The 23559-nt window shown below is 49.8% G+C and overlaps 1 protein-coding gene across 3 annotated transcripts in view; it reads right to left on the bottom strand.

Annotated features, from left to right (window-relative positions):
• Positions 1–477: 477 nt before the first annotated feature.
• Positions 478–23559, bottom strand: part of ACVR1 (activin A receptor type 1) — a 44377-nt gene continuing 21295 nt past the window's right edge. For 2 of the 3 annotated variants that reach the window (XM_014890634.2, XM_088168468.1), the window contains exons 2-10: positions 17277–17350; positions 16474–16740; positions 15823–16040; positions 13454–13553; positions 12571–12717; positions 10294–10569; positions 6709–6906; positions 2666–2796; positions 478–1744 (exon numbers count right to left, since the gene is read on the bottom strand). In XM_014890634.2, the coding sequence (XP_014746120.2) occupies positions 1610–1744; positions 2666–2796; positions 6709–6906; positions 10294–10569; positions 12571–12717; positions 13454–13553; positions 15823–16040; positions 16474–16740; positions 17277–17328 (1524 nt within the window). In that variant the 5' untranslated portion in view covers positions 17329–17350 and the 3' untranslated portion in view covers positions 478–1609. Of the gene's footprint in view, positions 1745–2665; positions 2797–6708; positions 6907–10293; positions 10570–12570; positions 12718–13453; positions 13554–15822; positions 16041–16473; positions 16741–17276; positions 17351–22045; positions 22139–23559 lie in introns of all 3 variants that reach the window. The other variant, XM_014890635.2, reaches the window with a different exon arrangement.

A 23559-nucleotide genomic window follows, 5' to 3' on the forward strand; every position in this document is an offset into this window, starting at 1 on the left:
CAAGGATGAGAGGGCACTGCCATTGCTGGGCTCCTGCAGGAGCTGGAAGGGAGAGGAGGGTGCAGAGAGAACCCTTGGTGCCCGTGGGCTGGGGACAGGGACACGGATGGGTTGGGGGACAGGGACATGGATGGGCTGGGGACAGGGACACGGATGGGGACAGGGACACGGATGGGCTGGGGGACAGGGACACGGATGGGCTGGGGACAGGGACATGGCCAGGGCTGGGGGACAGGGACACGGATGGGCTGGGGGACAGGGACACAGAAGGGCTGGGGACAGGGACACAGAAGGGCTGGGGGACAGGGACACGGATGGGCTGGGGACAGGGACATGGCCAGGGCCATGCCCAAGGAGAACCCTGCTCCTCCCTGCTGCCCCTCTGGAGCCTCAGCACCCTGGGAGGGCAGGAGAAGCCACCAGGGACAGCCCAGGGTCCCCACGGGGGCACCTGAACACAACTAAAACACTGCAACGTTTGACTTGAAAACATTCTATTTAATTTATACAAATAACTACTAAATAGAAAAAGTAGATTAAAACAAAATAGTTATTTTTCTGGCAGAGTTTAAATGCATATTATATAGCTTAGAAGAAATAAAATGCATTTTCCCCACAGCATTCATGACCTAATATTCTAGTTAACTCCTCCATTGCTCTCCTTTCCCAGATGAGTAAGATGCCAGACACAAGGTCCTGTGGGAAATGGCTATAATATACGTTCCATATTCCAACTGAAAATATGGTACAGACCACACACCTACAAATGTGAAGCACTTAAAATGTGACTATCGAGTTGTAATATGATAATACAGAAAACAATTAATGTTTCAGGTTATATCGTGTTACAAAAACGTCTGTGTAAGAAATCATGAAAGAGGCCACATAAAAATAAGCTTTAACTTTATGCACTTATTTTACAGTTTAAAAAACTGGCAAGTGCACTAGTAATAAATAATTTGCAAGTTTTGGATAAACAAGAAATTCCTAATGTTCAGCATTATTGTAAACATCAGTACACATGTAAAATGCAGCTAAAGTCTGACAGTTACATTTTCAGTTTACCAAATTCTTTTCCTATTACTCAGGCATAGATCAATGCAGGATACAGCCAATCATATTTTTGGCAAGTCATGTCGTTAAAATTAACAGTGACAGTGCAAGTAAGGAATGCAAAGAATTCCTAGTGCAATAAAGAAGAGAAGCACAGGCAATATTGCTGATTAAAATTTACCACTTCCATGTGTTCACCCTGGGAGTGATTAGGAGAATTAAAATAAAATGTTAAAAAAAAAAGGGGGAAAAAAACCAAAAAGAAAAAAAAAAAAAGAAGAAAAAGAAAGAAAGAAAGAAAGAAAAAAAGCTGTTCAAAGCCATTGTTTAATGCCCTGATCTTGTCTTAGGATTTCTCTGTCTTCCTTCAGGCCACCAGCTCAGCCACAGCACATCCAGCTGAGTCCTCAGGTGAGGTCCTGCACGGCCAGGGCTCCCCCAGCTGCTCCCAAACTCCTGCTCCAAGCAGCCCTTGGGGACCAGGGGTAGGAACTGCCTGGCCAGAGCCCTCTGGGCCAGCCAAGTGCCTTCCTTGGGACAGCACCACGAGGAGAGGTCAACAGTCAGCTTTCAGTTTGTCTAAGGAATTGTCAATTTTGGTCAAAGTCTTTTTGATGCGCAGGGCTGTCAGTCTGGCCGAGGGGTTCTGGTACCAGCACTCCTTCATCAGCTTGGCAAGGGATGTCAGCGTCTGGGGAAGAACAGAAGCAAACAGCACAGGGTCAGGCACAAACAACGAGCCAAGGGAGCCCTGCCCGGGGCCAAGCACTCACACAGAGCTCTCATTGCCTAGGGAACACTCCATTTTCACAGCTTCCCACTATGAATCAAACACAGAGCTTCCATGCTTTGAAAAGCTCCTGAGGTCTGATAATCTGATTAAAGCAAACTGGCCCATGGGCTGACTGGAGTGACCAGCTAGTTTAACTTTAAACAACGGAGTGTTGGGGTTTTTGCTAACTGAGCAAACACTACACAGAATTTCTCTTCAATGAAACCAGCTCCTGCAGACCCACGAAGGCAGCTGAGCAGGCACAGAAGCTCTGCCTGTGATTTCATCATGCCCAGCAAGATTTAACTGGCTGGGCTCCCAGCACAGGGCACAGCTCCACACTCAAACCTCAGGATGGGCCCTCTGCCCTGCCCAGCCCTGCAGATTTCAGACTGGCCTCCACAGCTCCAGGGGTAAGGACAAAACAGCTGGGCAGCCTGGAGAGGCCACACTGATACCGATGAAGAAAAATAAACCTGAGTATCAGTCTTTCAAACAGAACAACAGCTCCTGTCCTGCAGGCAGGAGAGCCCAGCATTCTGCTGTGTGTGCCTGCAGGCCACAGAAAGCCCTGGACCAGCTTCTCTCCCCTGGAGGGAGAAGTGCCCCCAGCAGGAGCAGCTGCCAGGTTTTGCTGGATCATGCTCTAGAAGGGCCATCTGTGGCCAGCTCAGGCCTGGCAGTGGTCAGTGGGCTCAGGGCCCCCCAAGCCAGGCCAGCACATCCCAAGCCCTGCACAGGCAGGGATGCTCTCAGAGCCTGCTGAGGCCATCGAGATCCCCCAGCAGTGAACGTGCAACAGCTCCAGGACTGTCCCAGAGACACCAGCCCCACACTGACCGGGTCTGAGAACCATCTGTTGGGAATGTTGGGCCTCTGCTGATCCACACAGACCACCTTCCTCATGTCTTCAAAACTGGGGTCGTTGGGAACCAAGTCATAAAAGGGTGGTTTGTAATCTTCCACGATACCTGGTGAGACACAAACAGACATTACACACTGTGAGTGAACAGCATTTCTGCAGGGACACGGGGAACACATAACCCACCTGTCTAAGAGGCACAACAATCCTTCAGAAGCCAACCCTGCAGTGTCATGCAGCCTCTAAAGCACTCACTGCCCCAGGAACAGCTTTTTCTACTCAAAACATTAATTAATTGGCTCATGTTGCAAGTCCACAAAGTAGGAGCTATTCTATATCCATTTTGCAGACACTGGAGCTCAAAGGATGAGAAGTAAATCTCTTGCCAAAAGGCCAAGTTTTGTAACTTGTGCAGCTTTCCTGCCTACCATGAACTGGGATTTCTACCAGCAAATGGAAAAATGGAAGGTCTGCACTGGGGTTTCTAACAGGCTCAACACAACTTTGGTGCTTCTGTAATTCCTGCAAGAGTCCAATAACCATATCAGCATCCACAAGCCTTTAAGCTGGTGCTTCAAAGCATTTCATTCCTTGTTATGAAAAGAGTAAAATCCCCAGGATAACTGGCACCACGTGCCATCACAAAGCCAAACACCCGGTGGCACTCAGGAGCTCAATGCACCTTCCTGAAATCCCACACAAGTCTGGTTTGGGTTGGGAAGGACCTTACAGCCCATCCCATGCCATGGGCAGGGACACCTCCCCCTGTCCCAGGCTGCTCCAAGCCCTGCCCAGCCTGGCCATGTCCCAGGGTTGGTGTGTGTGCTCCCCCAGCTCACTGAGCACGGCCAGGCTGGAGCCTCTCCTGCCCCAGGACACAAATGCAGCTCTGCTTCCTCACTGCACCTCCACCAACCATCCACAGGGAGCCAGTGTACAAACTGGTGCTCAAAGACTGGCATCGGGGTCAGCAGTGTGGAACGGGCAGAGCTAATGAGGGCCTCTGTGCCCAGCAGGAACATCAAATGTTGGTCCCTGCTGACAGACTGAAATCTGCTGTCCCACAGCCAGACACGAAATCCAGGAGAATCTCTGCTGGTTTGGATACCCTGAAGCTGAAAAGGGGCTCTCAGACTTTCCTACAACAGTTGAATTTTAGTTTTCCTGCTCTACTGGAGATGAAGATCAAAGTCCCATAGATACTCCTGTGCATACTCTGCAAAAATCTGCAAACCCCTGTCTGCAATGGTTAGTCAGAAAGGGAAACAGTCTTCAGGAAATTCCAAGTGCCTTGGAGAACAGCAGGGTAATTTGGAGAGCTGGCTACCCAGGCAGTTTCCATCGGGAGTACCAGCAGCCTGCAGGGTTTGCCTGGTGCTGTTCTGACAGGGACACAGGACAAATGCCATGTGCTGGGTAAAGCAGCATCACCCACCCCCCTGCCCAGAGCCATCCCCAGCTGCACTGACCAAAGCCCACGTGCTGGCCTGAATTCCTGCCTTCACCCTTCTCCTGCCTCAGCCCAGAATGCAGTGTACTGAGAGACCTCAACACAGCCCCTGTGTGCCCCTGCCATGCCTGCAGGTACAGCCAGGGCTCCACACCAGCCAAACAGCCAAGCCAGCTGTGCCACAGCTCTGAGCACACTGCCAGGGCCACCAGGACGTCACAGATGAACTTTATCCCTGCAGGGAGCCTGGCTCTAACTCCCTGTTTGCACGGGCTGTTTCCCAAGCCCAGGGCACATGGCTGGCTGCTGCAGCAGACACACAGCACTGGAGACACAGCAAAGGGTCTGGCCTTTACTCCAATAGTGCCTGAGCTGTGCCCTGAGCTGCTGTCCAGCCCCCGGGGAGCCTCAGTGGTGCCAGGGAGCCACTCAACCTCTGTCCCACAGCGTCACTGACCCGTGACACGCTGCCCAGGACACCCTGCTCCTCCAGCACTCCCCACAGCCTGCACAGCCTCTGCACAGCTTGGGGCTGACCTCTGGCACCTCCAGCACAGCCCCTGCTCTGTGGGGCTGGGGCTTCCTGCTCTCCAACCTGCCACAACTCACAGAACTGCACTGGCTTCTTACCTTTACTCCTTGGTACTTCACGGACTCCCAGCACGGTTTGGGTTGGAAGGGACCTTAAATCCCATCCCATCCCATCCCATCCCATCCCATCCCATCCCAGGGACACCTCCCACTGTCCCAATGTCCAGCCTGGCCTTGGGCACTGCCAGGGATCCAGAGGCAGCCACAGCTGTGCCAGGGCCTGCCCACCCTGCCAGGGAACAAATCCTTCCCAAAATCCCATCCATCCCTGTCCTCTGGCAGTGGGAGCCATTCCCTGTGTCCTGTCCCTCCATGCCTTGTCCCCAGTCCCTCTCCAGCTCTCCTGGAGCCCCTTCAGGCCCTGCCAGGGGCTCTGAGCTCTCCCTGGATCCTTCTCCTCTCCAGGGGAACATTCCCAGCTCTCCCAGCCTGGCTCCAGAGGGGCTCCAGCCCTCAGCTGGCTTTAGGTCCAGCCTGTCCTGTGCATGCACAAATCTCACTGCTCAACTCAACACAAAGCAGCAGCTCCAGCCAGGTTCCTTTGAGCTCCTGGGCTTACAGTCCCTGCTGAACAAGGGCACAGCTCTGGAACAACCATGACAATTCCCAAGGAGCTGAGCTGTGAGTGCCAGGCACCAGGTAAGCACCAAGCCAAGAGCAGGGAACCAGCACTGCTCTGTTTGAAGAGAGGCAAACACGGCTTTGGGGACTGAAATCACTGAAATCACATTCTGAGTACTGAGAAAAAGCTGGCTGGCCCCTCCTGCAGCACACAGACAACACACAGGCACTTGTTTGTGCCAAAGGAGTTTCCTATCCCATCTTCCTCCTCGTACTAAACAAGAAAATACAAGAACCACTGTGTCACCTGAAGGATCAATGGGTACAATTGCAAAAATAAAAAAAAATAGATTAGAATAAATAAACAAAAATTAAGAACTACCAGACTTAGCAGTCATGTTAGAACAACTTCAAGGTGTCTGTGAGCTGAAGCACTGAATCAGGCTGAGTCCTGGAGCCATGTCCATGAGCCCAGGGGAGCACAGGGAGCTGGGCAGTGCCTCTGGCCCCCCAAGCACCACCACACCCTTGCTCCTGCAGGCTCACTCCCAAGGCCAAAGTCTCACTGCCAAGCAAACAGGGTTATCAGAGTGACCTCCTGAGCAGCAAGGATTCCCACACAGCTCAATGCACAGAGGTGAGGGAAGATGTTTACTCCACCCCAACCAGTGCAATGGAATCACTTACAGCAACAGCCAGCAGTACAGAACAACTGGTTCTGTGCAATCAGTATCAGCAGTCCCTGAAACTTCAGACTGTCCTGACAGGAGCAGTGCAGACAGACCTGCATCATCACCATAAGTGTTCCCATGGTGGCACTGAGCTCAGCCAGAGCCACATTCTCAGAGCATGCACCTGTAAGCAGGTAGGTCTGAGCTCCACACCAACCTGGTGAGGCTGCCAGCACCATCCAGCCCTGCTGGTTCAAGAGCAGCTCAGGAAAAGCCTCTGGGAGCTGCAGCTGCTGCAGCAGTACCTGTGTCCAGTAACCAGAACTGGGCAGCACAGCCCAGAGCTACTTCCAACTCAGGAAAGCAAATGTAGTCCTGAACTCTGACACCTTCTGCACTTCCTGTCTTATCTTCTTCCTGTTCTTTAGGGTTTGTCATGAGAAACACACACCTACAAATATTCACTATGGCACGAGGAAGAAGGATAGGAGATAAAATGCTACCTTAGCTATTTGGTATGAATTAGTTCTCACCAGGACTTAGAATGAGCAGGGGACTTTCTCTTCTCTGCTTTAACAGAAATGGCAACAGGGTTCAGCCACTGCAGCCAGCACACCAGCAGCTTCCTCAGCTTTCCCAAACCAAACCAAACCTTGTGGAGGCCCCGGCTGTTCCCGTGCACCTTGGGGCAGGTGCTTTGCTGTGGATCAGCTCTCCTAGAGGCCAGGGGAGGGTCCCAAGCACTCACCATTGCTGACCATGCGCCTGGCCACCTCCCAGAGCACCAGGCCAAAGGCCCAGATGTCCACCCGTTTGTAGGAGTCGAAGCAGTCAGCCTGGATGCTCTCATCCAGCACCTCCGGGGCCATGTAGCGCTTGGTGCCCACACGGGGGTTGTTCCCCACGTCCAGCTGGTTGGTGCTCTGGGAATGCATCACTGCAAGGCCTGGGGGACACAAAGAAAAGTCACTGTTAAGTCCCTTCGACTGCAGCAGCACAGCCTAAGAGACCCCAGGGCAGTGACCCTGCCAGGGGCCCAAGTGGCCAAAGACCAACGGGGTCAGCTCCAAACTCGGCAGAACCAGCCCTGGGGCTGCAGACAGGCCCATTATCTCCGAGGGGATTATCATCAAACATTTTACTGCACTCTTGCAAAACACTGCCGTGAAGTGTTTTGCAGCCACTGGATGTCCCCAGCACTCTGGGCACGGATACACAGAGGCCAAACAACTGCTGCTTAGAAGAAAACAATTTTACACGGCATTCAAATTTATTTATAGACCTTTTGGGTAGGTGGATACACCCGAACTGTGGGGAAGGGAGAAGGAAAACACTGCATGAAGGATACATGCAAGGTAAAAAAATAAAGCTGGAAAACAAAAAACACCATATTTGCAGCAGCTTGAAAAACAAACATCCTCAAGCAGATCTAAAATGAGTCAGACAAAACCACTCTACCTGGTTTCTACTAATTACTAAACATTTAAGCAGAGAACATTATGTGAGGGACCAAATGAGTGTAAATTTGGAAATGCACAGAGCACTCATTTGGCCACGGTAAACACAGAGCACTGCAAATTGAGCAGCAGTGGGTGCATGGCAGAGCCAAGCCACAGAGAGGGCGACACAAACTCTCCCTAATTTCCTCAGCAAATCTTCCAAGAATGACATATACTATTTACACTTAACAGGAGTTTATTTTAGGTGAACCTTAAAAGGCTTTTTACCTCAGTCCCACAAAAACTAACCTATCACCAGATCATTCACTTGCCTTTCTTTCCAAAGAACAGTCTGTTCTTTAACGTAACAAAGATTTGGAAAACACTTTTCTACAATTCAAATGCACTTAAAGATATTTCAAGCTGATAAGAATATGCTTATGGCACCTTTAGAAAGGTCACAGAATACTTTGGGTTGGAAGGGATCTTAAAGTTCATGGCAGGGTGGGACTGGATGCTCAGGGACCCCTCCCACTGTCCCCAGTGTCCAGCCTGGCCTTGGGCACTGCCAGGGATCCAGGGGCAGCCACAGCTTCCATGGGCACCCTGTGCCAGCCCTGCCCACCCTGCCTGTAAAACACTTTTTATATTTAATGGAAATCGACCCTCTTTCCCTTTCAAACCACCTCCCCTTGGCCTATCACAACAAGCACTGCCAAAATGTTTGTCCCCAGCCTTCTTAGGGACACTTTATGAACCATCTCATGACCCAGACCCACGAGAAGAAATCTGCTTTTGTCAAATATTGACACACACGTACACTTTTATCTGCTATTTTAAACTCAGATTAGATTATACAGTATCTATTATACAGGATCTAAGGTTTATCATTTTTCTTTTAAAAGAGCTTGCAACAGCAAACAAAGGTTAGAAACCCCATTTCCTGGCCAACTCTGAAAACATCAAGATCTCAGAGAACGCTTTGATACAAATATTTTTTTATCAAACTAGTTATCTACTTTTTAAAATCTTATTATCTACTTTTTTTGATAAAAATCTTGAAACTTCATCCAAATTGAGCAAAACAGATTCCAGAGGCCGACAGGTCAAGGTTTACAGCTGGGGGAGGCAGGTGAGCACAGAGAGCACAGAGCAAGGAGGGGCAGTGTGGTCAGGGGACAGTGCTGGAACCTGGCTCCCACCACAGGGACACCCGAGCTCTTGGAGCCCCCCAGGCTCCTGCTCCCCTCCAGGGGCTCTCAGAGCAAAGCAGTGAGGGGCACAGGGCAGGGCAGCCCCTGCTTTCAGGTACCAGCTCTTCCAAGGGCATGTGCTGGTTTGAGCAGACCCTTCCAGAGCCCCTGGGCTGCCCCACAGAGCTGCTCACACCCTGCTCTGCAAGGACCAACAAGGCAGAACTCGTCCCCAGCTGCCAGCCTGAGCAGGAATGACGCCCATTCCTGGGTGTCACACAGCTCCTGCACACCTGAGCCAGGCACTGCTGGTGCTGCAGCTCCTGGTCCTGGGGGTGCCACGGGCCAGAGCAGCCCCCAGCCCCACATCCTGAGAGGAACAGAGCAGAGGGGGGAACAAGACTGAGCCCCACAGAAGAAAGGGCAGAAATTCATACCAGAAGCAACGAATTCTTTGGTGAATTTCCCTTACAGAGGAGGAACGTAGGAAAAATGTGACAGATACATGTCTGAAGAATTCACATTTTAAAAAATATCTATTTGACCACCATAAAAACTAATCAGGAAGTGTTTACTGCTGTGTTCTCTGGGAAGAATCCCTCAAATATCTGAAACCTCTGGATAAATAGTGTAATAGATTTCACTGCACCAGTGCCATGTCAATCAACGCCAGGATGTGCTGCCCCTCCTCAGAGTGAACTACAAATTTATTTAAAAGCCAGTCTCTGACACTTTGTATTTTCAACTTACTGTTCCATTTGTTACTGTTCCCACAGCAAACTTCCAGAAGCTCAAGTATGTGCCTTTCATGTTTTCCCTGTCTGTATCTCAAGTCCTTCAGGTACAAGGGACAGAAACTATGCAGTACAATTATTATTTTAAAAATTCCCATCTCCCAATACTTTTTACCTAGGCAATGGTGCCCCGATACTGTTCTACCACTATTTTCTCCCTCGTCTTCAGAGAAAAGAAAAGCAAGTTCCTGTCAGACAACCCTCCAGGGTGTGAGCAAGCCCCAGTGCTGTGACTGCTCCCCAGGACCCGGGCACGCTGCTCCCATTCCAAACCAGCTGTCCCAGGAACGCCCTGCACGAGCCAGGCTGGACAGAGCTACAGCACAGCGAGTGTGGGAGGCACCCATTCCAGAAATGAGCCCTAAACCTGCATCCATGGGATCCGGGAATGGGATCTGACATGGGAAACCCATCCATGGGATCCGGGAATGGGATCTGACACCAGAAACCCATCCATGGGATCCAGGAACGGGATCTGACACCAGAAACCCATCCATGGGATCCAGGAACGGGATCTGACACCAGAAACCCATCCATGGGATCCGGGAATGGGATCTGACACCAGAAACCCATCCATGGGATCCGGGAATGGGATCTGACACCAGAAACCCATCCATGGGATCCGGGAATGGGATCCGGGAATGGGAAACTCCAGGAGCAGTCCCAAAAGCATGGCTGGGCTGCAGGCGCCACCTGGCGGCCACGGCGGGCACGGCAGGGAACACCGGCACGGGAGGGGCAGCGAGGGGTCACGGACACACCGGCCCAGGGGTCACTCGGGACTCATGGACACACCACCCCAGGGGTCACACCACCCCAGGGGTCACTCGGGACTCATGGACACACCACCCCAGGGGTCACTCGGGACTCACAGCCCCCCCGGCCCGGCTCTCCGTGCTGCTCTCACCCAGGTCGGCGATGCAGCACTGCCCGTTCTTCTTGACCAGGATGTTCTTGCTCTTGAGGTCGCGGTGGGAGATGGCGGGCTTGCCCTGCGTGCCGAAGATCTCGATGTGCAGGTGTGCCAGCCCGCTGGCGATGGACAGCACGATGCGCAGGCAGCTCACCGTGTCCAGCGTGCTCAGCTGCAGGTAATCGTACAGAGAACCCATCTCGTGGTAGTGTGTGATCAGCCACAGCTGCGTGCTCGAGTTCCTGGAAGTCATGTCAGAGGCAATGAAACCTGCGGGGAGAGCGAGGAGGAGAAACAAGGAAATGAAGCGCCAGAGCTCCTGCAGGACTGCCCCAGCAAAGCAGCTCAGCTGGTCAGAGCAGGGGGCTGGCAGTGCCAGGGCTGTGGGTCTGACCCTGTACAGGACATCCACTCGTCACCCCATGGTCCCTTCCAGCTCTGAATATTCTGCAATAAGGTGAATCAGTGCTGCTGTGCAAATGTATGATTTGTTTAATCACAACTGCACTGCAGGGATGCTGTGATGAAAACAAAGCCAGCAAATGCTGCAACTCTAACTCACATCTATTCACAAGAACCCATTTATATATTTGTCAGTCACACCAAAAAACTACTTGTTAGGACCACACACTTTAAAAATATTTTAATGTTTCCTTCTTTTTTGAAGGACTTGGGGGTGGGGAAGCTCCCAGTCAAACAGAAAGACCCCAAGTCTGTAGCACATTTGCTGCTGCCCACTTGAGGTCACTCTGGAAAGCAGAAATACCTCAAACATCAAGCCATGAACAATCATTTCCATTTTCAGAGCCCACAGGCAGCCAATGCAGACTGCTGAGAAAAGGGTTAAATGTGTAGCCCAACCACAATGATCAGAATTCTACAAAGATGCAGAGAAAATTTTCTGTTCAAACGTCATGAACTTCAAGAACTATCTTCAAAAATGTCATGTCTTAAAACTGAACCCCAAATTCAGGGGAAGCTCCCTTCCTGTCACCTCTGCATATATCCACAGTGACCTCCACAGCTTTAGCTGGGAACAACAGAAATTTTATTCCCAAGTCAAAGGAACAAATCATGTTTATGAAAAGCTCACATACATTTATCAGAAAGAACACCCACTGCTTTCTCTCAAGTCAGACTTGTGCACAATGTGACATTTCTGTAATCTGTGATATTGTTTAATATTGCATCTAAAAAGTCTCTAAAATAGCAAACAAATTTGACAGTTATCAAGAAAGACTAAACACAGGCAGAGCACCAAGGGAAATATGCAATGCAATTTCAGCTAAGTCACTTGCTCTCTTGGGAAGGGAAGTTCAATAATTCACATTTCAGGAGGCCACTAAATTATTTCTGGAGTAAGAAAGGAACTGCTTCAGGAAACACACAGATGTCTAGCAGGGTGAGCTAGAGTGCCAGGGAACATTCTCTGACAGGAAGCAAGAATAAGAAGCCAAAGGAAAACTGATTGAAGACAGATTTCGGGTGAGGCAGTGTCAGCACTCAGGAAATGTGCTGCTGATTTCATTTGCAGAGGTGGCACACCAGTGACAGAAGGGCACATCTATCAGGAATCAAAGGGCTGCTTAAACCTCAGACATGGCCCAGCACAACAAAGCCACTTTCCCACTTCTCAGAACCAAGCACATGAGCCATGAGTGATGCACAAGGTTCATTTACTTTCCTATTTACGTGGGAAAAGATACATCATGCAGCTATAGCTGAAGTTTAAACACCAGAAGAGCTTACTCTCACCCCGAGAATACTTAACATAAGAGAACACTGGATTAATATTGCACTTTACTTAGCCATAAAGAAAAGTATTCAAATCCCTAAATCTCATTATAAACTCCTCCCCACCTTTTCTCCCTCCATTTCTGCAGGGATTACAGCCCAACACAGACCCACCAGAGCTCCCCTGACAGCCTGTGCAGGACTCAGAGCTGCAAGAGCAGTCCCTTCCACAGGGCTGTGTGGCACCTCCGGTGCTGTCTGTGTGCTCAGCTGCCAACACCTGATTATCTGCTTAATCAACAGCTTCCTGCTGGAATGCTGCAGAGCACTGAGCCACAGCTGCTCTGGCACATTCCCCATCTGACACTCAGCCCCTCCTGCAAGTGTCTCCCTGAAAATCTCTCTTCAGCTATTGATCACAAGAAGCCAGACACTGTGAGCTGTAGGTGAGGGTGCAGTGCTTCACAGGTCACCTGTCCAGGTAACTCACCTTTACTCCAGACACCCCAGGATACAGAACGTGCTTGTCCTACTTACCTAAAATATTTTCATGCCTCAGCAGTACAGTGTTGTACAGCTCAGTTTCCCTGAACCAGGACTTTTCATCCCTAGAAGAGAAGATCTTCACAGCAACATTTTCTCCTTGCCACTGACCCCTCCAGACTTCTCCATAACGGCCCTTTCCTGGTGGGGAGAACACAGGAGAAGCTGTCAAGAGCAAACAGCCTGCAGCAGGCAGAGCTCCACTGCCACGAACCAGACATCACACCAGGAGATCACCCCTGCCTGCACTTCCCACCGCTGGAGCCACACCGTGCTCCTCACCCCTCCCTTTCCCTGTGAGCGAGGCTCTCTCCTCCCTGCACACCAGTGCAGCACAGGGGTCTGAGGTGCCACCATTCAGCCACCAGCCATGGAAGTGCTTCTGCAGCTGAACTGACTCTGGCAGCACGTGGCAAGGTCAGTGTGCACACCACAGAGCTGTGAATCCTGCAGCCAGGAGGACAGGAAGGAAATGTAGTGCTGGGGATACAGCCTTTACATTTCCATCCCATCAGCAGCCCTGGCAGACACACAAAATGATGATTTAAAGAAAACAAAAACCCAAACCTACCCACAAGTTAAAAAAGGGATTAGAAAAACCACCAACCCCACCAAAACCAAGCCCTGTCCTGCACAGATCAGGACACACTGTCTGCAGGCCAAGCTCTTCACCCCAACAGCTCCCTCACCTCTCCAGTGCCTGCACCCCCTCCTGGCTCAATGTCAATGCCTCCAGGTGTCTTTGACCCAAATGCCTCCTAAACTCAAATTTAAGACTACTCAATTAATAATAAAAATATGCTGATGGAAAATTTAATGAATCCTTAAAATTAACACTGAAGCCCTACACAAAGCTAAGGAGCCAGGAGACACTGACCTACACACTCCACAAGGGTGATCTGGCGAGCCACCGTTCTCTGCACCAAGAAAGGAAGCCCAGAGCCACTTCCAGATGTGCAGGAATGGTCCAGCAAATCCTGTTCAGAAGGAAAAGCAGAAGTTTAGAAGCCATGAGAAAGCCCATTTTTCCCTGTTTACATGCACAAAGGACAGGTCAGGTTAAAGCTCAGGGGTATCTCTGGCTCTGGGGATGTAATTTCATAAAGCATTTGTTTAGTTACTGTAATAAATATATGACAATTGATGTCTGTGCACTGGAAGCCCACTCCTGGCCTACCAGCTATCCTCTTTTTCAGCACTTCACTCTTCTTTTACTTACCTTATACACTCTCAGTTCTGGTTCTGTTTCTATTCAAGCTTGGTGCAGGTATTTAAAAACAAAACCAGTTTTCAAATAAACAAGGTGAAGGGATTTACCAGCATCACCTACACAACATTTGGCATTGGTACTACAGAAAAACTTCTGTAACAAATCTTTCCTATAAGCTTTATCAGTTTCTGGTAATTTTAGTGCATAGAAAGCAGACTGAGCTGTAAGCTGATAATAAACATCAGTGAGATCCTGACTGAATGCTAAAATCCCATTAGGCTTGTAAAATGCTAATGCCCAGATACTTTTACAGCCAAGAGTTTTGTATTAGTTCAAAGCACTAACAACTATTGCTGGACTCTTTCTTTACAAAGAAAAATAGGATAAAAAAGCCTAAGTGTAATCAACTTTCCATTATTTCCAGAAAACTGCATTGCTGTGCTTGAACCAGATATCCATTAAATCTCATTTCTTCTAACAACCTCTTAACGAGTGCTCAAGGAAAAGACAACCTAGGAGTGACAGAGACTACCTTACTTTTTAACACAAACTGAGGGCTCATTTTCCTCCATGCTTGAATCAGAGGCAAAACAAAAGCAACAAAAACAAAAAAACACCCCAAACTTATCTACAGCAACTGTAAAAACAAGATTTGAAGAGGCCAGAGCTCCTTCCATGCCCACTAAGCAGCTTAGGGCTTTAAGCACTTGCTACACTGTGGAGACTAATCCTAAATGTAAACTTACTTAATGTGTGACAAAACCAGTGACTTAAAACACAATGGAGAAGAAAAATCTGGAATCGGGAAGACTTGCTGTGTAGATGAAAGCTGAGGCACAGGAACCACCAACTACCATCAGCCACACGGGGAGGCAGAGCAGCACTGGCACCATCACTGAGGGTCTGACAGCCCCAGCAGACCCACCCTCACAGCTCCTCAAAACACAATTTGGATTTATTCTTCACAGGTTTTATCACCATTTGTTAAGTAACTGGAAGCACAAAAGGTTTGCAAATGGCTCAAAACGATCTTGCCCAGATAAGAGAGAAGAGCTGATAAAAGCTGGAGTGCTCAAGGACAGATCCCCAGCTGCACACCTGCCTGGGCCACGGTGCACACATCAACACTGCCTCCTTTAAACCACTAACATGGAACCATGGGCTCATTAGAGAGACACAATGGCACTACTGAGAAAGGGAAAAAAATAAAAACGTTAACAGACATAGGCCACTCTTCAACCCTGCAGTGAAAGCACATTATGGTGGGACAGCACCAAAACAGAAAATGTTTTCCAACCTCTTAATGTTGGGGACATTTTATCTCAGCAATGCAAGGAGAAGAAAACTCTGCACTGCTTCAGAAACAAACACCCCATCTGCCTGCAGCTTTACTTGCTCTGCTCAGATGAAGTGAGGGACAGCTGCTGTGTGCTATGGCCTCAGGGAAGGGACAGTCACCCTGCAGAAAGTCACCCTTCCCAGCTCATTATATTCTCCAGAGACCACATGAGCAGGAAAACTGACCCCTGAGTAAGAATTGCACATTTCTTAGAACTCCCCATTCTCTTCCATCAACAAAATGTCACTGATATCCCAGGCCTCCCTGCGTCCTGCTACTGACATCATGGCAGCCAGGCCTGAAGGTTTTAAACGTCAAAATTCTCTGTATTTTCTTTCTCACCTAGCACCACATCACTTCCAACCCTTCAGGCTGTTGTACATCAAACAGCAGCACAGTTCTTCACCTCTCCCATTACCTCAGGCCCCCCAACAGCCAGGCACACTCTGTCTGGATGTGCTTACATTGTTTCCAGGAACACAAACAATTTAGAGGGATTCTCCAGGTCAAAGGACCTACACTTGCCAAACCCATCTTTTGGAGAGAGCTCATTAATACAACAGCTCTGGGAGCACAGGAACAGCACCACTCGAGTCCTGAGGCCAAGTGGCATCCCCTGGCAGTGGCCAGAGGGAAGGAGGAGAGGAGGGTCAGGGGTGAGGAGAACTCACAGCCTGCACACAGGGAGGTCACTTACTGCCAGCGTGCTGTCCCCCACGTTGGAGGCTATGAGGCCCTCGATTGTGCCATACTCTGCATCCCTAGAATTGAGCCTCTCCATGTGGTTCTTCTGTATTCTCCGGATGATCAGCACAGCTACTGCAGAAAAAACTATCAGCACTACCACAGGAGCCAGGATAACGATGATTAGTGTTTCCATGCTGTAACCTGCAGCCTCTCCTTGGAAGGTTTGCCCTTGGAAGAGAGGGGAGAAGGGAAAAAGTGGGAAAAGAGAGAGAAAAAAATTAATTTGCAGATTCCCAGAGAAAGTCTTTAAACCCATTAGCACAGACACCAACCCTGACCCCGGTGCCCGCCCAGCATGACAGAGGCTGTGCCACAGGCAGGTGTGAGCACACCTGCACGGAGGAACAGCCACTTCTCACAGGCAGCACCTCCACGCTGACCCCAAGCACTGCAGCCCCCTCACTGCCCAGACCAGACCAGCCACCCCCTGGGCATCAGTGTGTGCCAGCAGGGCCCAGGGTGGGGACCAGGGCACACAGGGCATCCTGTGCCCCAAAACCCTTCCTTCAGCCAGCCCTGGAGCCACCTCTCTGCCAGCCAGCAGACCAAGCCAACCCTCTCCTCTTTGTCCAAATGCTCTGCTGACGAATGCAGCTCTCACCTTTGGCAGAGGGCAGCTGTGCAGTGATGTTCATGTTGCACAGGTGTCCCTGGCAGCACTCCACGGCCTGGTTGGGGGATGGAGGAGTTTTGCAGGTCATTTTCCTTTGCTCATAGACCTGGAAGCAGCCCTTCTGGTAAACCTTGGCCCCGTCGTTAATGCTGAGGGAAGCAAAGCAGCGCTGGCCTTGGCACCGATCCCCATTCCCACAGGAGATGCCCTCACACACACATTCGTAGGGAACCATCTTCAGCTTCCGCTCCTCGTCTGCAAAAGGGAAGAACCCAGGAAAAAACATCACCCTGTCCTTAACAGCTTCACTTAGAGGTAATGAAATCATGGGACAATCAAATCTGCTTAAAGGAAGTGATATTGTTTTCAGGTAGTGCTGAAGAACCACTAAGTAGGAGGTAACGATTCTAATTCAGCTATTTCAGCTGACAAGGACATGCCACAGCAGACACACAAGTACTTAGTCTCGCAAGTAAGTTGAAATTTAAAACTGAAAAAACTAACTTACTCCCAGAAAGCCAATGTTTTCCAAAGGGTGGTTGTGAAGCAGAGAGTACACATCTTTCAGGGGCTTATCTCACAAAATATCCAAGAGATCTCCAAATGAACCATTCCGGCCTTTCCATGGCAGTGGAAATACTATTCCCTTATTCCCTTAAACGCAGTGTGTCAGAAAAGCTTCACGTGCACACAGCTGTGTAAAGCACTTACAGAAGTGACTTTCCAAACTGCAGCAGCCATGCAGAGTTACCAAACACACACTGGGAACCCCGAGCCCACGCAGCACTCACCTTGCCAGCTGGGAGACGGGAACGCCATCACCATCAGCACGGGGAGAATCATAACGCCATCAACCGCCCTGGAGCTGCAGAAAGGAGACACATGAGAGCTCTGGATCCTTCCACTGCTGGGTAAAAATGCAACCACCCCACAAGAGCAGCGTTTAGCAATGCCTTTCATCAATTCCTTACACAAAACACAACCCAGCGTTGATTGCTCTCCTTTTTAACTCTGCCTTGTTTCCTAAATAACTTCCTTCACTTACAAAATCCATGCATTTACTGCAACATCTTTTTAGATTCACAGAGACATCCCATGCAAACACTGTGTAGATACAGAAAAGCTCCTAGTAGGGAAGTATGAACCCTCCCAGTACCAAGCAGGAATGCAATACAGATGATACATTCTTTAAACCAGTTATTAAAAAGTTAAATTACTGTGAACTGAGAAGGTGGTCGGTAAAACTGTATTATCTGGGCTTTGAGGGGAAACAGAAAAGATCTCCATCAGAAAACTCAGAATAACTTCCATTAACCAGCAAAAACCATTGCTGGACAGCAAGAGAAAGAACCAGATGGATTTAAAGAAGATGCTGCTCCCTGAAGAGTAATTTTTCCCAGTTTAAGTTGCTTCTCCAAGGATTTTCCTTCTGATGGCCCAAGCCCATTTCCCTGCTGCTGAAGACAGGGAACTACACCTTGTGTGAGCACAGTTCAGGCTGATTTCAGCAGAAAGCAGAGGCACGTGCTCCCTCTAAAACAGGAAATAAAGGAGTGAATTTGCCTTTGCATTTCCAATCTTTGCTGTGATACTTGGTCTCTGCAAGAAAGTAACAGACCACTCTTTACTCCGCTTTTTACTGTGAAACAAAGCTTCTGAAAATAAACTTTTCTGCAGTTTCTTAGGATTTAACCCAACAGACAGGGCTGGTGATTGGAATGGTTCATCTGTCCTGTGCTGGTGGGTTCCTACAGAGACTCCCTGGCCCAGTCACATGGAACAAAATTCCAGTCAAAAGCATCAGGAAGCAGTAGGTGCAAACCAAAATTCTCCTTGATAAGCCACTGAGCCATTACTATGCTCCTTACGTGCAGGTATTTGTCTTCATTTTTCAGATTTAATTCTAATTGAAGCAGATGAAAATTGAAAATAAATCTGATATTGTCATTTTCCTTTCAGATCTCTTCTGTTGTGCTTTTTCAAATCATTAGCACTTCTTAAGTGCTCACTAATGAAAGCCAAGCCATTACTTCTGTATTTATTTCCTGACAGGGATTCGTTTTCAGTAATTGATTCGTCATCAGTTAAAACGATCATGAATTTCTGACCCAAGTATTCAGTTTTTGCCTTCACAGAAAGGCCCAGGCAGTGCTGACCACCTCCCCTCCCAGAACAACCCTCTGCCTTCCAAGGACCCATTCCCCAGGGACAATTCCCCTACCTGTCCTTGATACACCCCAGGGATCCCTAACACCTGCTGATACTTGACCTTCACCAAACACCCCCAAACCCAGCCTAACCCACGAGCAGGGAGCCATCCCTTAGACCCAGCCTAACCCATGAGCAGGGAGCCATCCCTTAGACCCAGCCTAACCCCCGAGCAGGGAGCCATCCCTTAGACCCAGCCTAACCCCCGAGCAGGGAGCCATCCCCCAAACCCAGCCTAACCCCCGAGCAGGGAGCCATCCCTTAGACCCAGCCTAACCCACGAGCAGGGAGCTATCCCCCAAACCCAGCCTAACCCCCGAGCAGGGAGCCATCCCCAAACCCAGCCTAACCCCCGAGCAGGGAGCCATCCCCATGGGCAGTTTAAAGCAGAGAAGGGCTACCCAAGGGACCCTGAGTGGCCCAATGCCCCAGACCAGCTCCAAGGGGTGCCCTGGTGCCCAGGCAGGCTGGTTTGGGGATCCCTGCCTTGGCAGAACAGCTGGAGCAGCCCTGGCTCTGTGCCCAGACCAAGGTGCTCAGGGACCTGTCCTTCCTTCCTTCCTTCCTTCCTTCCTTCCTTCCTTCCTTCCTTCCTTCCTTCCTTCACTGGGAGCCCCAAAACCCAAAGCCAGCCCAGGGCTGCATGGATGGGAGCAGGGGGAGCTCCAGGGATCCCAGCAGGGACAGGACCCCCAGGAGAGCCCTTCAGACAGCAGGGACATCTCGCTCAAGGAACAGGGGCTTGAAAAAAACAAAACCCGAGTGTAACACTGCTGGGCACGTTCAGAGGTGAACCAGCAGCACCAGCACTGCTCAGGCACAGCCAGCTCTTCACAGGTAACCCAGGGCTGCAGCCTCGGGCCCAGTTAAAACCAGCACGGGTTATTTTGTGCTGGTGGGAGCTGTCCCATCTCTGCAGCCCTGAGACCCCCAGGCCAGGGCATCCTCCCCTGGCTGAGGCACAGCAGCAGGGCCCTGCAGGGAGCCCAGCCCTGCTCTGCTCTGCCAGGACCTGGCTGCAGCACCGGGAAACACCAGGAAAGCTCTGCCTGTGTCGTGTACTTATCTGCTGTCTTCTCAAGCAGTTTATCTGAGTTCCCAAAAAACAAAGAAACAAATATACACAAGTACATTTGTACACATTGTATTTCTCAGAGGGAGGATGAGGATGGAAATCAGAGCCGTGCCCCCAAAGAGGCAAACAAACCAAATTGGACTTTTAACAGATTTTATGCATTTCACAGCATGTATGGTCCTCCCAAGGAAAAAAGCCCAACACTTCAATTTAAAACCCTGCTTCTATGAAGCTGTTCTTGCAGCCATTCATTTTCCCAAAAGCCTCAAGGAGTATCTCCTCTGAGACACTGCTGAGAAGAGCTGTGCACATTTGCAGCAGCCCACCTGCAGCACACCCAGCCCGTGTGTTCCACACCTCACCACCAAAGCAAACCAAACCTGCACCGTGTCTGTGCAGCCAGGACACCCTGGGGATTTTGGCAGGAGCTCAGAGCCTTGGCATGGCCCAGCTGTGCTGGACACTGCACAGGAAAGGAGCTGGGAGGGACACTCTGACCGTCACAAAATACTAATTTTCCCTCAAAAATTATTTGAGAGCACGAGTTCAAAGGCGTTGTTCCCACTGCTTTAAAAAAATTACTTTTTCAAAGCAATTAATGCACATACATAAGCATCAAAGTATGGTTCTAGTGACAGCAGCAAGCACACCCCGTCCAGTTACTACTTGTTTAGAGAGAAAGAAAATATACATTTTAATGTAAGGAACAAAACATTCTTTAATAAGTCCCCATAGAAAACTGCTATGGATTTAAAGATCCATGAGACATCCATTTACTATCTGGTGTCTGAATTCACAAGAACTTTTTTCCTAAGGGAAGAGCCGGGATTTAACCCAAATAAATAAAGATGAATTAACAAGCAACCGGCAAAAATTCACAGAAGGTATTTTCCTTTGGAAACACAAGGATTTTGCCGTTTGATTGGAGCTGCAGGCCGTGCCCTATGGCAGGAGCCACTAGAGGGCATTGGGAACATGGGCAGGGATCCCTGATAACTGGGATGCAGGGTTAACAGGGATAGCAGGGATAACAGGGATCCCAGCCCCGGGATGCAGGGATAACAGGGATCCCAGTGCCCTGTGCCACAATCCATATCCACAGAGGGATAACAGGGATCCCAGTCACGAGGATAATGTATGGAGATATGTATGAGCTTCAGCCACATACAGGGAAAAGTGAATCCTTTGGGTTTAACCTCCTCCTGCAAAAGCACATTATCATTGGAAAACCAGAACTAGCTATTGATGGAAAAGTCTCTTTTCAAGTGGCAGCTCCCAGATTTCCAAACAAACCTGCCATGCACTGCAGGCAAGGAAGGGACCCTGGCTCCTGGGCAGGCCAGCATCTGCTCCAAGGCCAGCTTTGGATTCCAAAGGAGTCCTTTAAACTGGCTTTGGAAGCCCAAATGAACAATAAGCCAAGCACAAGGCAGATCAAACACTTGGTGAAGACACCCAACACAACACACAGGCACACAACTGGCTCAGGTAGAATCCTTATGGTTTGTAGTCATAAAGTCCCAACACTGCAAAATCCACCCTGAAACCCCAAAGCCTGTTCAATCTCACAGCTAATATTGCTCTCTCCTTTCTCCCTAAGAAAACTGTGTCCTGCCAAATCATTCCTGTATGGCCTGACAGCAATGTGGGGTGAAGCTCTGTACTGGGGCTGTCGGGACAGCAGCTGCAAGGAGCCACAGGGGAGAGAAGAACCAGTTGAGACAACCCAAAACACCACCAGGAGCCCTGCAGGCAGCAGGGAAATGGCCTTTGGTGCCACCAGTGAGCACAGACTGTGGCAGACAGAGCGAGCCCATCCGTGCAGGACTCCAGGCTGCCTTTATCTCCATATGACACAGACATGGGAACATGAAGCAGCTCAGACTTTCCGGATGAGATCAGAAGCACCCAGATATCGCTGGCAGTCCCACTGGCCCCCTGCCAAGAGCCCAAGGGCTGCACATATTTTGCATGTACCTCACCAGATTCCTATCAAAAGAAAACATCCATAATACTGGATCACAGTTGTGCCATCCACAACAGCCACACACGAGTTGAATTCACCCACAGCTGTGACTTCAGAAGGAGAAATGTGCATTTAAAAGCAATAATTCACAGCTTGCTCTTTAATTGAAGCTCACACAAAGAGGTGCAACCCCACAAAGGCATTCCCTGCGTCAGAGAGCGACAGCCTTGGCCAGTCCTTTCTTAGGGTATAAACTTGGTTGCCAGAATTCAGAAGATGGAAACCAGCCACCAACTCCATTTGGTACCCACCTGCAAAGGCACAAGGCACACATCCACGCTTCACAGCTCCAAAAATGTGTCAAAGTGCCACCCAGAAAGACCAAATGTCTCAGATTCAAGTGGCTGCAAACACAGAAAGAGTAAAGGATGCTGGTTCTTCTGTACTTGTGTACAAAGCAAAAATCACAGCACTGCTGAGTAAGAACAAAACCACCACGTGAAAGGCAGCTACACAGAGTAAAGTGTCTTGGAAGGTTCTCCCAGTCAGTAACTCTGACATGTTCACAAAGAGCCAACCCCTTGGTTCTTAAAAGAAAAGGAAAAGCTAAGCACGAGTGTCATATAAAAATAAATTCAGCCTGCTCCCAGGGAACAGGAACATGACAAGAGGAAATGGCATCAAGCTGTAGCAGGGTAGGTTCAGGTTGCATACTGGGGAAAATTCCCTCATGGAAAGGGTTGTCCAGCCTTGGCACAGGCTGCCTGGCACTGTCCAGGGCAGCGAAGTCCCCACGCCTGGAGGGATTTAAAAGCTGTGCAGATGTGGCACTTTGGGTTAGCGGTGCCCTTGGCACTGCTGGAAGAATGTTTGACTTCATGATGTTAGAGGGCTTTTCCAACACAAGCATTCAGTGATTCCATGTGGGCAGCAGAAGCTCCTGTGGCTGCAGGAGGCAGAACACGGCAGGCACTTGGGCCGGGGGAGAAGCTCCGGAGGTGTGCAGGTATTGCATCAGAACAGGGGTCTTAGGCAACCCACTGACACACGGCTTAGTCAAACAATGAAGCAAGCACAGACACTTTTAAATTGATCTGCAGCTTCCCGGTGCCTTTGAAGACACACGTGTATCTTCCCATATCATTTGTTGCCTTGTGGGGTAAATAAATCCAGCAGGAGGAAGTTCTCAAGGATTAGCCCTGCCCCAAGAACAGCCTTCCCCTGCAGCCCCTGCATCAGCAGCACTGCTGAACAGCCCTCACTCACAAAGCCCCTGTCTGTGGCTCACTGACCCTGTCCTGTGCAGCTCCACACGAGCACAGAAACAGCTCACCATGAACACACGGGGGTTTGCAGGCCCTGAGCCACCCAGGGCAGTGCTCAGGGCCAGGTTTCACCTCACAGCTATCTGCTCAGACACCGAGATACTCGTGAATTACTGCGGCTTCTCACACATCTCACATACCAACTAAGGTGTTGTTTTATTACGCTACTGTGCAGGTATTCTCTCTTCCATGGCACACAGACAGCTCTTGCCAGAGGGGAACACTGCATTCTGTAACTACCAGGGAAAAAGCTCCATTGCACAGCTGCAGAGCTCCTGGGACACCTTCCCTGTCACACACAAGTCACAGCTACAGACAACCTTCAATACCACTCTGCCAAGGCCATTCCAGATGCCCACAGAGTGAGGAAAATCCCCATCAATGTCTGGTGACTTCCCCTGTGCTGAGCCTTGGGCTCAGGAGGCAGGGAGAGCATCCCTGCACATCCTGCTGCCAGAGAGCCACACTTCTCCCTGAACTGTTCTCTCTCCAAAAACACC

This window comes from Sturnus vulgaris, chromosome 7, assembly GCF_052056855.1.
Source record: "Sturnus vulgaris isolate bStuVul1 chromosome 7, bStuVul1.hap1, whole genome shotgun sequence".
In the NCBI taxonomy this organism is placed as follows: Eukaryota; Metazoa; Chordata; class Aves; order Passeriformes; family Sturnidae; genus Sturnus; species Sturnus vulgaris.